This window comes from Mirounga angustirostris, unplaced genomic scaffold (genome assembly GCF_029215605.1).
Source record: "Mirounga angustirostris isolate CCGP_5_RB_7025 unplaced genomic scaffold, mMirAng1.0.hap1 SCAF_4, whole genome shotgun sequence".
In the NCBI taxonomy this organism is placed as follows: Eukaryota; Metazoa; Chordata; class Mammalia; order Carnivora; family Phocidae; genus Mirounga; species Mirounga angustirostris.
Genome location: NW_026991712.1, coordinates 154,169,408 through 154,183,912, shown reverse-complemented (window position 1 = coordinate 154,183,912; position 14,505 = coordinate 154,169,408). Strand labels below are relative to the sequence as shown.

At 42.9% G+C, this 14,505-nt stretch overlaps 1 protein-coding gene across 16 annotated transcripts in view; it reads left to right on the top strand.

The window, feature by feature from the left end:
• Positions 1–14,505, top strand: part of MAST2 (microtubule associated serine/threonine kinase 2) — a 219,630-nt gene that overhangs the window by 183,438 nt on the left and 21,687 nt on the right. For 12 of the 16 annotated variants that reach the window (XM_064589222.1, XM_064589220.1, XM_064589219.1 and 9 more), the window contains 4 exons: positions 70–90; positions 1,929–2,007; positions 4,179–4,333; positions 6,163–6,238. In XM_064589222.1, coding sequence (XP_064445292.1) covers positions 70–90; positions 1,929–2,007; positions 4,179–4,333; positions 6,163–6,238 — 331 coding nt within the window. The remainder of the gene's footprint in view (positions 1–69; positions 91–1,928; positions 2,008–4,178; positions 4,334–6,162; positions 6,239–14,505) is intronic. The other 4 variants (XM_045897791.3, XM_064589221.1, XM_045897787.3 and 1 more) reach the window with 1 other exon arrangement.

The window sequence follows — 14,505 nt, the reverse complement described above, 5'->3', positions numbered from 1 at the left end:
AGGGGTCAAACAGATCAGTCTCCTTGGTTCCATTTGATTCTCACTGTCATATATGTCTTTTCACTACAGCCATGGCCACAGAGCAGACAGGTAATAGTGGACATGATGGGGAGAGGGGCTGGGAAACTGCTATGCATGGCCAGACAATATGATTTGTGGTGTTGCGCTTGGTGAGAACTGGTTGTGATGAGTCTTCTCTGACTGTGGGTATGAACATTTGGCCTTTCATATCTAGCAAAGAGGCCCTAAGGGAACCCCCTGCTGGAACCAAGGCTCAGAGCTCATATACTTAGAGGCAGGAATTGCTAATAGTTCCAAGTTTCTGAGCCTAGGGACAAGTCACCCTCATCCCCACAAATTCCTCGGTCACCCAGTGAGATGACCAGGCAGAGGAAATGGAGGCATCCTATAGTGGCATTTCTTTCTGACTGTGGTAGCCCTTGCTCTTCAGATTACAGAAAAATGGCTGCCCTGCAGTTGGTTTCCATTTCTTTCTAAAGAAGGAAAGATGATCTGTGAAAAAGTCTATTTGACAAGGGTTTGGGAAATTCCTCCCTAAGTTAGACTAGTGCTATCTTTGCTGAGCTCTGTTTTCCTGGAATTGACTTGCTTTCTTGTATAGAGCTCCCAGGACCCAGCAAAAGAGGTCAGAGAGAACATCATGTTTGAGCAGCTTCCTGGACATTTCTTTGCCTCAGAGACTAGGTTCCAGCAGAGCTAGCTGCCTGGGTAGCATGAAGTTTGAATCAGGTGCATGTAGCATGGAACCCTATGCTGTCCCCTTGCAGAGTCTAGTAGGAAAAGCTGCTCGGTATTGGTGGGAGTGGGGGGAGTGCTTCAAAAGGGGAAGCCCTGGCAAGATTGAGTCCTCTTTTTTCTCCTTCCTCTCCTTGCCTCTCTCCACCTCCCTTAACTGTGAAGCCTGGACTAAATCACCAAATCCCTGGGTTATAGTGTTTTCTCTGAAGATTGAGGGTATTTAAATTCTAATGGTCCTCCATTGCTAATGTTCTAAAGTTCCGTGGTAGCAGCAAAGAAATTTTCGCCAACTTCAACTAGAACAGGCTGTGCCCCCATGCTTCACAAGAAAAAACGCTTGTGTTACAGCACATCCCATAGTCCAGGAGAGAATCACTTGTCCATGTAATAAAAGCTTCACACCAGATACCTGCTTGATCTTTCTCCTCCACAGCAAAGCAAATAGCTAGTTCTCTGTGATGAGAACTTTGGGGTGCATCCTTTCAAGAGCAGCAGGAAACCTGCTCCAAAATCTTATATAATACAGCCAAGGGTATGCCACCTGGCTGTCTCTTCATGAGGTTACTACCACTCTTTACGAACATTCTCAAAGACTGGTTTTATGGGTCCTAATGGATCTTAAGTAACCTTGGACTGTTTGCCAATGATTGGTTCATACTCAGACTCAGATGGTGGTCCACTTCTTCTTCATCAATCCAGTGGCCTGGGAAAGACCAAAGAGCCTTTCACATGGAGCTTTCAAAAAAAAGGAATAGCTGTATTTCAGTGGCAGTTCTGTCCTTGTGGTGATCCCTTCAGCTAGAGTCCTCTGTCATTGCTTCTCTAAAAGTGAATACGTTGCATAAATAAATAAATACATGTGACTGTGTTGAGAGTATGAAGATTTTTATTTCAGAACCACAGTATTATATAACGGATGTTCTTATTCAAAGTCACAGACTCCTTTTTAGTTAGAGATGTTTGTCTTTGCAGTGGAAAACTCACGACCATAGGCCTCATGTAGGAGAGAGATGTGAAAGCATGTACTAGACCAAGCAATACTGTCTAGAGACAAGGAAGAGCCTACCTGTGAGCCAACTGCCCAAAACAGTGCTGGTGGAAAGACAGGCAGGTCCAGGGCTCAGGGTGGGGTCCTTTAGAAACTGCCTAATATTCTTAATTTTACGTAGGACTGATGGACGGCGCTGGTCTTTGGCCTCTTTGCCTTCTTCAGGTTATGGAACCAACACTCCTAGCTCTACTGTCTCAGTAAGTAGCCAAATCTGTGGCTTTGCTTCCTTCATCCCAAGGAAGTACTTCCCTACAGATTATTGCTGCCTATCCCTATGGGATTGCAAAGTAGTTCTCAATTTTTCCTCCAAGGCCAAATTCAGAGAGATTGTTTGGAGATGAGGCTGAGTGGGGCAGTGGTGGCCCTTAACAGCCATAGCCAGATATAAACACTGAACACCTTTAGAAAGAACTAACCAGCATGCTCTCTGGGCACCAGTTTTTCCAAGTGGAGTCAGAGGAGGGCTTGAGGATGGACTTTTGCTTTGCCAGATGTGGAGGATCCTAAACATGGTTCCCCTGCTTCCTTCATCTTACTTCTAGAACTGCAACCAAGAGCAGATAACCCCTCCCATGTCCCAAAGGCCTGATGGACCCTCTTTCTCCTCTTTCACCTTTTCCTTTCAAAAAAAGAAGGGAAGAATGATTATTTGATATTCAAGTTTGATGTGTATCAGCAAAAAAGCTGGGCCTGTCTCTAAAACTTCTAGTTATGTTTCTTTAGAGAAGGTTTTAGCCTAAAACACAACAGATGTCCTAATTGCTGCTATGCACAATTGACCGTAAAATGAGTCTTCCTCATTGAGCAAGTTTTAACTGAAGCCAGAATGACAAGGTTGGCAAACTCTCTCTGTAAAGAGCCAAATAGTAAGTACGGTAGGCTTTGCAGGCTGGGTCGGGCAGCACACTGGGTGGCCTGTTCCCCATGTCCTCCACCATTCTTCCAGTCTTCCCAGGGCAGCTTGTTGACGTTTGTGACTCCCAAGCAGGTAGAAGGAGTATCATTTCCTCCCTTGACCTAGATATAACTCATAAAGTAATCCAAAGATCTCATTGGTCTTTTAGCGGCAGTTAAGCTTCAGATCTTTCCCTGGTAAATACTGCTTTCCCTATAAACCTTTACCGGACAGGTGACTTTTTAGACCTAAGGCAAGAGTCATATTATATATATAATATATACCTGTTCAGTAAATTTTAATAGACTCAACCCATGGCTGCTGCTTATTTTATTGGGATACAAAAATTTTACTTCCTGTCAGTGGCAGTTGGGTGAAGATACTTTTTACAGCTTCTGTGCAACCATTTTCCAAAATGTGGCCAAGACAGAGCCCTGGGGAGACCTCCCCCAAGCTGTTTAGAGCTTCCTGTATTACAGTATTCCATGACAGAAGGCTGTGCTGTTTGCCCCCCCCGCCAAAATTCTGATTTCTCACTCGGTATTGAGACTTACTTGTGGCAAGTGAGTTTTCTTAGTGTGGTGCTGCAGCTTTGACTCTAAATGGATTTGGATATTTAAACCCCAGATCCTTCATCAGTTGATGAACAGAAACTGAGCCAATGATGTTAGACTTGCCTGCTCTCTTAGCCAGTTTGTCAGGAAAGGTGGCCTTCCCCGATTCTGGTGCCGTACTAGGCTGTCACCGCGGTCGCTGCATCTCTGGGATGCCTGCAGGAGCATGGCTCGCTCCCTCACATGGTCTGTCGTGGTTGGCAGTGGGCTCTTGTCTGGAATCTCAGTCATTGGGCCCTGTTTGGAATTCTCCGTCATTTTCAGGTCACGTCTAATCTTTGGGTTCCAGATCTAAAAGTAATTTTCTTCCCTGCCAGATTTTCTTGCCTACTTGTGTCCCTAGAGTATGGCCACAGTCTTCCTAGCCTCAACCGTGCCAGTTGCACTTTGGGTAACAGCCGAAAGGAAACATTACTGAGTTCTCCCAGCACTGTGGAAGGGAAAACTTCCAGGGATTTCATATGTAGGCTGAGTATACCTGGGACAATTCCTAAGCCGGGAAGCATGATTTATTAATTACTTGCCATTCCAACTAGCCAAAAGCTTCACTGAGGGTAAAGCATCCATGCAGAAGAATCTGCCTTTTGCCACCAAAAGAGGTTCCCTAGGTAGTTACGGACACCCACATCTTGTGAATGCCTGGATCCAACTGCCTGCCGGACTCATGAAGGTTCCTAGTATCTTGGCTTCCTCAGGACTGAAGCCTCGGAAGGAGTAGAGAGGGGAATCGTGCACAATGGAGGCGAAAAGGAGCAAGGCAAAGAAGGCCTGCTGTGGGTTAGCTTTGGGAAGTCCTCTCTGTGCCTGGACTGCCCTGAGACATGTCTGTAATGCTGCTTGTTAATGTTTTTCTCTCTAGTCATCATGTTCCTCACAGGAAAAGCTGCACCAGTTGCCCTTCCAGCCTACAGCCGATGAGCTGCACTTTTTGACGAAGCATTTCAGCACAGAGAGTGTACCAGATGAGGAGGGACGGCAGTCTCCGGCCATGCGGCCCCGCTCTCGCAGCCTCAGGTGAGGGCTCCTCTCTGCCTGCTACCCCAGGGCCTGTGGAGCTCGGCTTTTCTGCACAGCGTAGGAATAGGCAAACAGTTATAAAGGGCAAGAGAGTAAATAATTGAAGCTTTGTACGCCATACAGTCTCTGTGGCAACTACTTAACTCTGCTGTTACAGTGTGAAAGCATCCACAGACATCTCATAAACTTTATTTACGAAGACAGGCAGTGGGCCAGATTTGGTCTGTGGGCCGTAGCTTGCCAACCCAGAGCTTAGCTCAAATGAGCCAAGGCCAGTGATGCTCAGGTACACCTGATGACCCTGTCAAGTGGTCCCTCTCTTTTCCCTTTGAGGGTAGTTAGCAGTGGGAATATACTTTAAACTCCACTTAGCAAAAAGAGAGTAATAGTATCATCCATTCTGATAGTTACCTGGCTGCAGAACCCACAGGCCCAGGGTATAGGAACTAGGCCAGCTACAAAAGGTGCTGCTGAAGACACTTGCGGCTGACTTGGGGAAGAAGCCCATTTCAGAAGCAGAAGGAAATGCCCATCTGAATCTCACTCATTTCCCTGAATCACCTGGGCTCATCAAACCAAACAAACCTTAGTAGCTGATTTATCTATGAATTCCTTTGATTAATTAGCTCTTTTCTTTGGCATTAGCTGGTTTAAAATTATGCCAAAATTCCAGGGTAAGGAAGAGGGTGGAAATTAAAATGGGCCTGGCTTTAGTGACTGAGGTCAGTTTTCCAGAGCTCCTAGGAAATGATTAATTGGCTAATATGTTCGGGGTGGGAACCCAGAGGAGCAGGGCCTGCCACGAAGAATCTCCTCAGGGATTATATTCCCTGAGTATCAGGGAGTAAGCTGAGCCAGACCACAAAGATGGGTTCAAGTTCAGAGACTAATGAAGATGATCACGGGGACTGTTGTGCAAAGGATCAAAAACACAAATGAGTTTTTGTGGAGTGTGGATCTCAGTGCCTTTCTTTGTTTCACTCATAGGAATACCTGAATCGGTACTTTCCGCAATGCACAGGGTAAAAGGTTCATTTTAGGCCATATGAGACTGAGAAGAATATAGTGTATCAGGGAAATCCCTGCTATATTACTCTTAAAATACTTGGTAATGCGTAGTGATACAGCAAGCAGACCGTGGCTCACTCCAGGGAGGAAAGGCAGAGAAGAACAATTCTGAACCGAGCTCAACTTAGGTCATATGTCAGGGGCACCAAACTGGGCAGGACTCAAATATCCATTCATTTCTGTGGATCAAACTTTGAAATCCTTTAAGAAGGTATAACTGCACATGGGCCAAAGAGGAAGATTTAGATGATCCAGGCTAATAACTCACTGCAGGCTGGATTGGCCTCATTGGCTGCAGCTTGTTTGGAAAAGGATACAGGTATACATGGTCTTCCTTTGGTGTTTCTGGTGGTGGTTTGATTTGATTTGATTCCTAGAACATGCTGGGATATACTCAAAACCCCACTGGCCAAAGCAAAGAAGACCCAGAGAGTTCTGTTCTGGGGGAGGTCATCCTAGGAAAGCCACCAGTAGACTCAGGAGTGGTTTCCTCCTTTCTAGGCCTTTTCAGGCCCTGGCAGAGGTCTTTGTGAAAGTCAGGCTTCTTACAGGAAGGTAGCCTGGTTCCAGATGGCACCATTTTGAGCTAAACAAGGTGTGCTAGGAGCTTCAGGAAAAAGGAAGACTCCAGAACTCAGCACTCATTAATAAGGTGGGAGTGCTGCAGACAGTGGGAGGGCAGGGACTCTGGGGATGGTCATCTTTCTTCTTGAGAGTTCCATGGCACTAAAATAACACAATGTGTCTTTCTTATTTAGTCCTGGACGGTCCCCAGTTTCCTTCGACAGTGAAATAATAATGATGAATCATGTATACAAAGAAAGATTCCCTAAGGTAAGGATCCTGAGGATGGCTGCCCCTGTGGGAAGACGGGGTGAGGGGATGGAGTGCTCTCACCAGAGGTAATCAAGAAGAGCAGAAAGGCACCCAGGAGGAGGAGGAGACAAGCGCCAGGCTGTCAGACTGCTGGAGAAGAGGCGGCAACAGAGGACTGAGTTTGGGGCTCATATTTGGAGGGCCTCTATTTCTCCACTCCCTGGGGAGGTATCTAGGGGGAGATGTTAAAAAGGTATTCCCCCCATATGTTATGGGGAAGGAGAGAACTGGGACCTTGTCTCTAACCATGCGCATCAGGGCCTTGAGTTAGAGTCCCTGCAGAACGGGATTGGCTATCGGAAGGCATGTTCATTCTATGCAGATTTCTTAAGCAGTGCCTCATCACCAAGCCCGGAGTGTGCACAGACCTGTGTGCTGGACTGGCAGGAGGCTGGCTGGAGGGAGCAGGAAGGTGGGAGACAGAGTTTCCAAGCAGGAAACTGCTGAGGAAGGAAGGCAAATTACTCTCCTGAGATAGCTGAGAAAAAGTCTTCGCAGCTCTGTGGTTTGGCTAGAAACCATTGTGTATGTGGAACCTAGGGTCTTATTTCCCATTTGCATTTCTTTTTGACCACGGCATGCCTATAAGCTCTGACCTCACCTCATGACAGGCCCTGTTCCTGCAGAACATAGCCAGCTCTGTCAGAACCAGGGCACTGACACAGTTTTCCTGTCCATGACAACAAGGAGCATGGAGCCCTCAAGCCTCTTGTCCAGACTTCCCTGCGTCTACCTATTCCTCTGAGTCCAGGGGCTGCGGTGTGCGGTGCTTCCCTGCTCTGCTGAGAGTGTCCTTTTTCTAGACTCCGGTATAGCCTCCTGGACACACATGGATGGCTTAGGGAAATGGTATGAAGCCCTATGCCTTCCCTCTTGACATACACAGTGAAGCATAGCAGTAAGGAAGGACACACATTCTGGAACCAGACTAAATGGTTTCAAATCTGCTTCTACCATTTACTAGTTATGTGACCCTGGACAGATGATTTAACTTCTCTGAGCTTCATATGCCTCATCTGTAATTTGGGATAATGAGAGTATTTATCACATAGAGAGTTTGTGAAGATTAATGAGCATTAAACTTTTCTAACTATGCCCAGGACATAGTAAGCACTCAGTAAGTGTGAGCTGTTATTTCTCTGCTCCCCATGGTCTATGTTTTCTAGCCTTGGAGCAGGCTTTAGAGAGGAAGAGTGAAGAAGAGGGCACAGTGGACAGCTGGGGAATCATGCTGTTATGCTTGATCCTGTATAAAGACGTTTAGGAGTGGGGTGTGGAGTTAAGATGGCCGAGGAGTAAGGGACCCTAAGTTTGTCTGGTCCCTTGAATACAGCTAGATAGTTTCAGATCATTCTGAATACCTGTGAAATCAATTGGAGATCTGAGAAAAGAGATGCTGCAATTCTGCAAGTAGAAAGGTGACCACTTTTTAGAAGGTAGGAGGGGTGGAGATTTGAATCTGGGGTGATATGGCAGGATACGGTGGAGGGAAGGGAGCCTGCTTAAGGAGGCTACCACGAAGTATTATAAGCAGCAGAGCACAAAATCGGAACTTTCAGAAGTCTGCTGCAGTGGGATATGTCCCTGGCTTAAAGGTGCTTAGGTGGCAAAGTGGGGTAGAATCCCAGGGTCCACAGCGTGGTCTCAGGATCCCCGGGGTCACAAGAAGAACGGGGGTGCCTGAGTGAGGCAGAGTTCCCAGGCACAAGAGTGGGGAAAATGGCTAAGAACAGCAAGGCTAGGTGCCAGCTTTCTGCTCTGTGTTGCCATAAACTGTGAACCACTGTGCAGTCATGGGACCGCTTTACTGGCAGGGGTCCAGCAAACGGCAGAAGTGAGGTGAGACCCGCCCCCTCCCCGGGAGAAAGAGCACTGGTTCATGCTGCAGGTGTCCATAAAATTTGGAGTTTTGAGGGGCGCCTGGGTGGCTCGGTCAGTTAGCATCTGCCTTCGGCTCAGGTCATGATTGCAGGGTCCTGGGATTGAGGCCCACATTGGGCTCCCTGCTCAGTGGGGAGTCTGCTTCTCCCTCTCCCTCTGTGTGCTCTCTCTCTCTCTCTCACATAAGTAAATAAATCTTAAAAAAAAAAAATTTGGAGTTTTGAAACTCACTCAGATAAAAACACTCAGGCACAGGCCAGGTGAACACAGAGTTCTAAGGGAAACCAGGGAGACAAGAGTGATTCACTGCTTTTCCGTGAGGGCTCACCAAAGTGGGGAGGGGGGCACAAACTTTCAGCTCCAGGGCTAGAGAGCAGGGTGCCGCCATTTTCATCCCTCCTGTGAGTGCTTGAAAGCCTTCAGGGAGCAAAACAGCACCACATAGTAGAATCCGGAGCTGCCTATACCAAGCCTGCCTCCCTGTGCACTGAAGGTGAATTTCCACTAGGGCAAGTGCACCTGAGAATTAGTGCAACAGGCCTCTCCCCCAGAAGAGCAGCTCAAACAACTGGCTTGCATCAAGTATACTGATCATAGAGGGCTACAAAGCTTCAGCTCTTGGGGAAAACAGTATATAGTATTCATTGTTTTGATTTTTTTTTTTAATTCTTTAGTCTTTCAGTATTTTTTTCAGTTATTATTTTTTGAATTCTTTTTTTAAAATTTTTTAAAGATTTTTATTCAATTATTTTTAAATTTTTATTTTTATATATACATTATGTGTATTTTGTGTTTCATTGTATTTTATTTTTGTATGTATATATAAGTTTTTCCTTCTTATTTTGGGATCTAGTTTCTTGTAACAAGCAGACCAAAACACACCCAGGATCTAGTTTTTTGTTTTGTTTTGTTTCTTTGTTTCTTGTTTTGTTTTTGTTTTTGTTCTGGTTTGTTTGTTTGCTTTTCTGTTGTTGTTGTTGTTCTTATTTTTTTTTTCTTCTTTCTTCTTTTCTGGACAAAATGACAAGATGGAGAAATTCAACCCAAAAGAAAGAATAGGGTAGTACTCATTGCCAGGGATTTAATCAATACAGATATAAGTAAGATGTCTGAACTAGAATTTAAAACAACGATTATAAAGATATTAGCTGGGCTTGAAAAAAGCATAGAAGACACTATAGAATCCTTTACTGTAGAAATAAAAGAACTAATATCTAGGCAGGCTGAAATTAAAAATGCTATTACCAAGATGCAGTCCCACATGAAGGCTATAAAAACGAGAATGAATGAGGCAGAAGAGCAAGTCAGTGATATGGAAGATAAAATGATGGAAAATAAGCTGAAAAGAAGAGAGAAAGAAAACTACTGGATCACAAAGGGAGACTTAGAGAATTCAGCAATTCCATGAAGCAAAATAATATCCAGATAATACAGGTCCCAGAAGATTAGGAGCAGGAGAGAGGGGCTTTTGAATAAATTATAGCTGAGAACTTCCCTACTCTGGGGAAGGAAACAGGCTTCAAGTTCAGGAGGCACAGAGAACCCCCTCAAAAATCAATAAAAATAGGTCAACACCTCAACATATAATAGTGAACTTGCAAATTTTAAAAATGAAGAGAAAATCCTGAAAGCAGCTCGGGACAAGAGGTCCTTAACCTACAGGGGTAGACATATAAGGCTGGCAGCAGACCTGTCCACAGAGACCTGGCAGGCCAGAAAGGACTGGCATGATATATTCAACATGCTAAGTTGAATGTGCAGCCTAGAATACTTTATCCAGTAAGGCTGTCATTCAGAATAGGAGAGATAAAGAGTTTCCAAAACAAACGAAAACTAAAGGAATTTGTGAACACGAAACCAGCCCTGCAAGAAATATTAAAGGGGATCCTTTGAGCAGAGAGAGAGCACAAAAGTAACAAAGACCAGAAAGGAATAGAGACTATCTACAGGAACATTGACTTTATAGGTAATACAGTGGCCTTAATTCATATCCTTCAATAATTACTCTGAATGTAAATGGACTGAATGCTCCAATCAACAGACATAAGTATCAGAATGGGTTAAAAAACAAGATCCATTGATATGCTGCTTACAAGAGACTCATTTTAGACTCAAAGATACCTCCACATTGAAAGTAAGGCACTGGAAAACCATTTATCATGCCAATGGACCTCAAAAGAAAGCTGGAGTAGCCATCATTATATCAGACAAACTAGATTTTAAACCAAAGACTGTAATAAGAGATGAAGAAGGACACTGTATCATAATAAAGGGCCTATCCAACAAAAAGATCTAACAGTTGTAAATCTTTATGCCCCTAACTTGGGAGCAGCCAAATATATAATCAATAACAAAATTAAAGAAACTCCTTGGTAATAATACAATAATAGTAGGAGACTTTAACACCCCACTCACAGCAATAAACAGATCATCTAAGCAGAAGATCAAGAAGGAAACAAGGGCTTTGAATGACACACTGGACCAGATGGACTTAACAGATATATTCAGAGCATTTCATCCTAAAGCAGCAGAATATACATTCTTCTTGAGTACACATGGAACATTCTCCAGAATAGGTCACATACTGGGTCACAAATCAGGTCTCAACTGGCACAAAAAGATTATACCATGCATATTTTTTTAAAAGATTTTATTTATTTATTTGACAGAGACAGAGAAAGTGAGAGCAGGAACACAAGCAGGGGGAGTGGGAGAGGGAGAGCAGGCTTGCCGCCGAGCAGGGAGCCTGATGTGGGACTCCATCCCAGGACCCTGGGATCATGACCTGAGCCGAAGGCAGATGCTTAACGACTGAGCCACTCAGGCGCCCAACCGTGCATATTTTTAAACCACAATGCTTTAAAACTTGAAGTCAACCACAAGAAAAAAATTGGAAGGACCACAAATACATGGAGGTTAAAGAGCATCCTATTAAAGAATGAATGGGTCAACCAGGAAATTAAAGAAGAATTAAAAAAATACATGGAAGCAAATGAAAATGAAAACACGACAGTTCAGAACCTTTGGGATGCAGCAAAGGCAGTCCTAAGAAGGAAGTATAGCAATACAGGTCTTCCTCAAAAAACAAGAAAAGTCTCAAATACACAACCTAAGCTTACACCTAAAGGAGCTGGAAAAAGAACAGCAAATAAAGCCTAAATCCAGCAGGAGAAGAGAAATAATAAAGATTAGAGCAGAAATCAATGATATAGAATAAAAAAACTGTAGAACAGATCAATTAAACTAGGAGCTGTTTCTTTGAAAGAATTAATAAGATCGATAAGCCCCTAGACAGACTTATCAAAAAAGAAAAGAGAAAGAATCCAAATAAATAAAATCATGAATGAAAGAGGACAGATCACAACCAACACCAAAGAAATACAAACAATTATAAGAATATATTGTGAGCAATTATATGCCAGAGCAATCTGGAAGAGATGGATGCATTCCTAGAAACATACAAACTACCAAAACTGAAACAGGAAGAAACAGAAAACCTGAACAGACCCATAACCATCAAAGAAACTGAATCAGTAATCAAACAAACAAGAGCCCAGGGCCAAATAGCCTCCCAGTGAAATTTTACCAAACATTTAAAGAAGAATTAATACTTATTGTTCTGAAACTGTTTTAAAAAATAGAAATGGAAGGAAAACTTCCAAACTCCTTCTGTGAGGCCAGCATTACCTTGATCCCAAAACCAGACAAAGACCCCACCAAAAAGGAGAATTACGGACCAATATCCCTGGTGAACATGGATGCATAAATTCTCACCAAGATATTAGCTAATAGGATCCAGTAGTACATTAAAAGGATTATTTACCATGACCAAGTGAGATTTATTCCTGGGCTGAAAGGATGGTTCAGCATTCGCAAATCAATCAATGTGATACACTACATTAATAAAAAAAAAGGACAAGAAACATATGATCCTCTCAGTAGATAACAGAAAAAGCATTTGACAAGATACAGCATCCTTTCTTGATAAAAACTCTCCGCCATGTACGGATAGAGGGAACATACCTCAATATCATAAAAGCCATATGCAGAAACCCACAGCAAATATCATCCTCAGTAGGAAAATAACAGAGCTTTTCCCCTAAGGAAGGTTAGGAACACAAGGATGTCCACTCTCCCCACTGTTGTTCAACATAATACTGGAAGTCCTAGCCTCGGCAATCAGACAACAGAAAGAAAGAAAAGGCATCCAAACCAGTAAAGAAGAAGTCAAACTTTCACTCTTTGCAGATAACATGATAATCTATTTAGAAAACCCAAAAGACTCCACCAGAAAATTGCTAGAACTGATACAGGAATTAGTGGCAGGATATAAAATCAATGCACAGAAGTCAGTTGCATTTCTATACTCTAACAATGATGCAGAAGAAAGAGAAATCAAGGAATCGATCCCATTTACAATTACACCAAAACCCATAAGATACCTAGGAATAAACCTAACCAAAGAGGTAAAAGGATCTGTACTCTGAAAACTATAGAACACTTATGAAAGAAATTGAGGAGGACACAAAGAAATGGAAAAATGTTCCATCCTCATGGATTGGAAGAACAAATATTGTTAAAATGTGCTACCCAAAGCAGTATACACATTCAGTGCAATCCCTATCAAAATACTGTCAGCATTTTTCACAGAGCTGGAACAAACAATCCTAAAATTTGTATGGAACCAGAAAAGACCCTGAATGGCCAAAGTAATGTTGAAAAAGAAAACCAAAGCTGGAGGCATCACAATTCTGGACTTCAAGCTGTATTACAAAGCTGTCATCATCAAGACAGTATGGTACTGGCACAAAAACAGACACAGAGATCAGTGGAACAGAATAGAGAACCCAGAAATGGACGACCCTCAGCTCTGTGGTCAACTAATCTTCAATAAAGCAGGAAAGAATATCCAATGGGGAAAAAAAGTCTCTTCAACAAATGGTGTTAGGAAATTGGACAGCCACATGCAGAAGAATGAAACTAGACCACTTTCTTACACCATACACAAAAATAAAATGGATGAAAGACCTCTAAATCTGAGATAGGAATCCATAAAAATCCTAGAGGAGAACCCCGGCAGCAACCTCGGTGACCTTGACTGCAGCAACTTCTTGCTAGACACATCTCCAAAGACAAGAGAAACAAAGGCAAAAATTAATTATTGGGACTTCATCAAGATAAAAAGCTTTTGCACAGCAAGAGAAATAGTCAACAAAATTAAAAGGCAGCCTACATAATGGGAGAAGATATTTGTAAATGTCCTATCAGATAAAGGGCTAGTATCCAAAATCTGTAAAGAACTTCTCAAACTCAACACCCAAAAAATGCAGTAAAGAAATAGGCAGAAGACATGAACAGACATTTCTCCAAAGACATCCAAATGGCCAACAGACATGTGAAAAAATGCTCAACATCACTTGGCATTAGGGAAATATAAATCAAAACCACAATGAGATACCGCCTCACACCAGTGAGAATGGCTAAAATTAACAAGTCAGGAAACAACAAATGTTGTCAAGGATGCAGAGAAAGGGGAAACTTCCTGCACTGTTGGTAGGAATGCAAACTGGTGTAGCCACTATGGAAAACAGTATGAAAGTCCCTCAAAAAGTTAAAAATGGAGCTACCATACAACCTAGCAATTGCACTACTGATTTATCCAAAGGATACAAACACAGTGATTTGAAGGGGCACATGCACCCCAATGTTTATAGCAGCAATAGCCAAACTATGGAAAGAGCCCAATGTCCATCAACTAATGAATGGATAAAGAAGATGTGGTGTGTGTATATATATATACATATATGTGTGTGTGTGTGTGTGTGTAAAATGGAATATTACTAAGCCATCAAAAAGAACGAAATCTTGCCATTTGCAATGACATGGATGGAATTAGAGGGTATTATGTTAAGTGAAATAAGCCAGTCAGAGAAAGACAAATACCATATGATTTTACTCATGTGGAATTTAAGAAACAAAACAGATGAACATAGAGGAAGGGAAGGAAAAATAAGATGAAAATAGAGAGGGAGGCAAACCTTAAGAGACGCTGAACAGTAGGAAGCAAACAGGGTTGTTGCTGGAAGAGAGGTGGGGGGGCTTGGGGTAATTGGCTGATGGGCCTTAAGGAGGGCATGTGATGTAATGAGCCCTGGGTGTTATGTGCAACTGATGAATCACTAGATTCTACCGCTGAAACTAAAATATACTATATGTTAATTAAATTGAATTTATTTATTTATTTATTTATTTATTTATTTATTTTTAAAAGATTTTATTTATTTATTTGAGACAGAGAGAATGAGAGACAGAGAGCATGAGAGGGAGGAGGGTCAGAGGGAGAA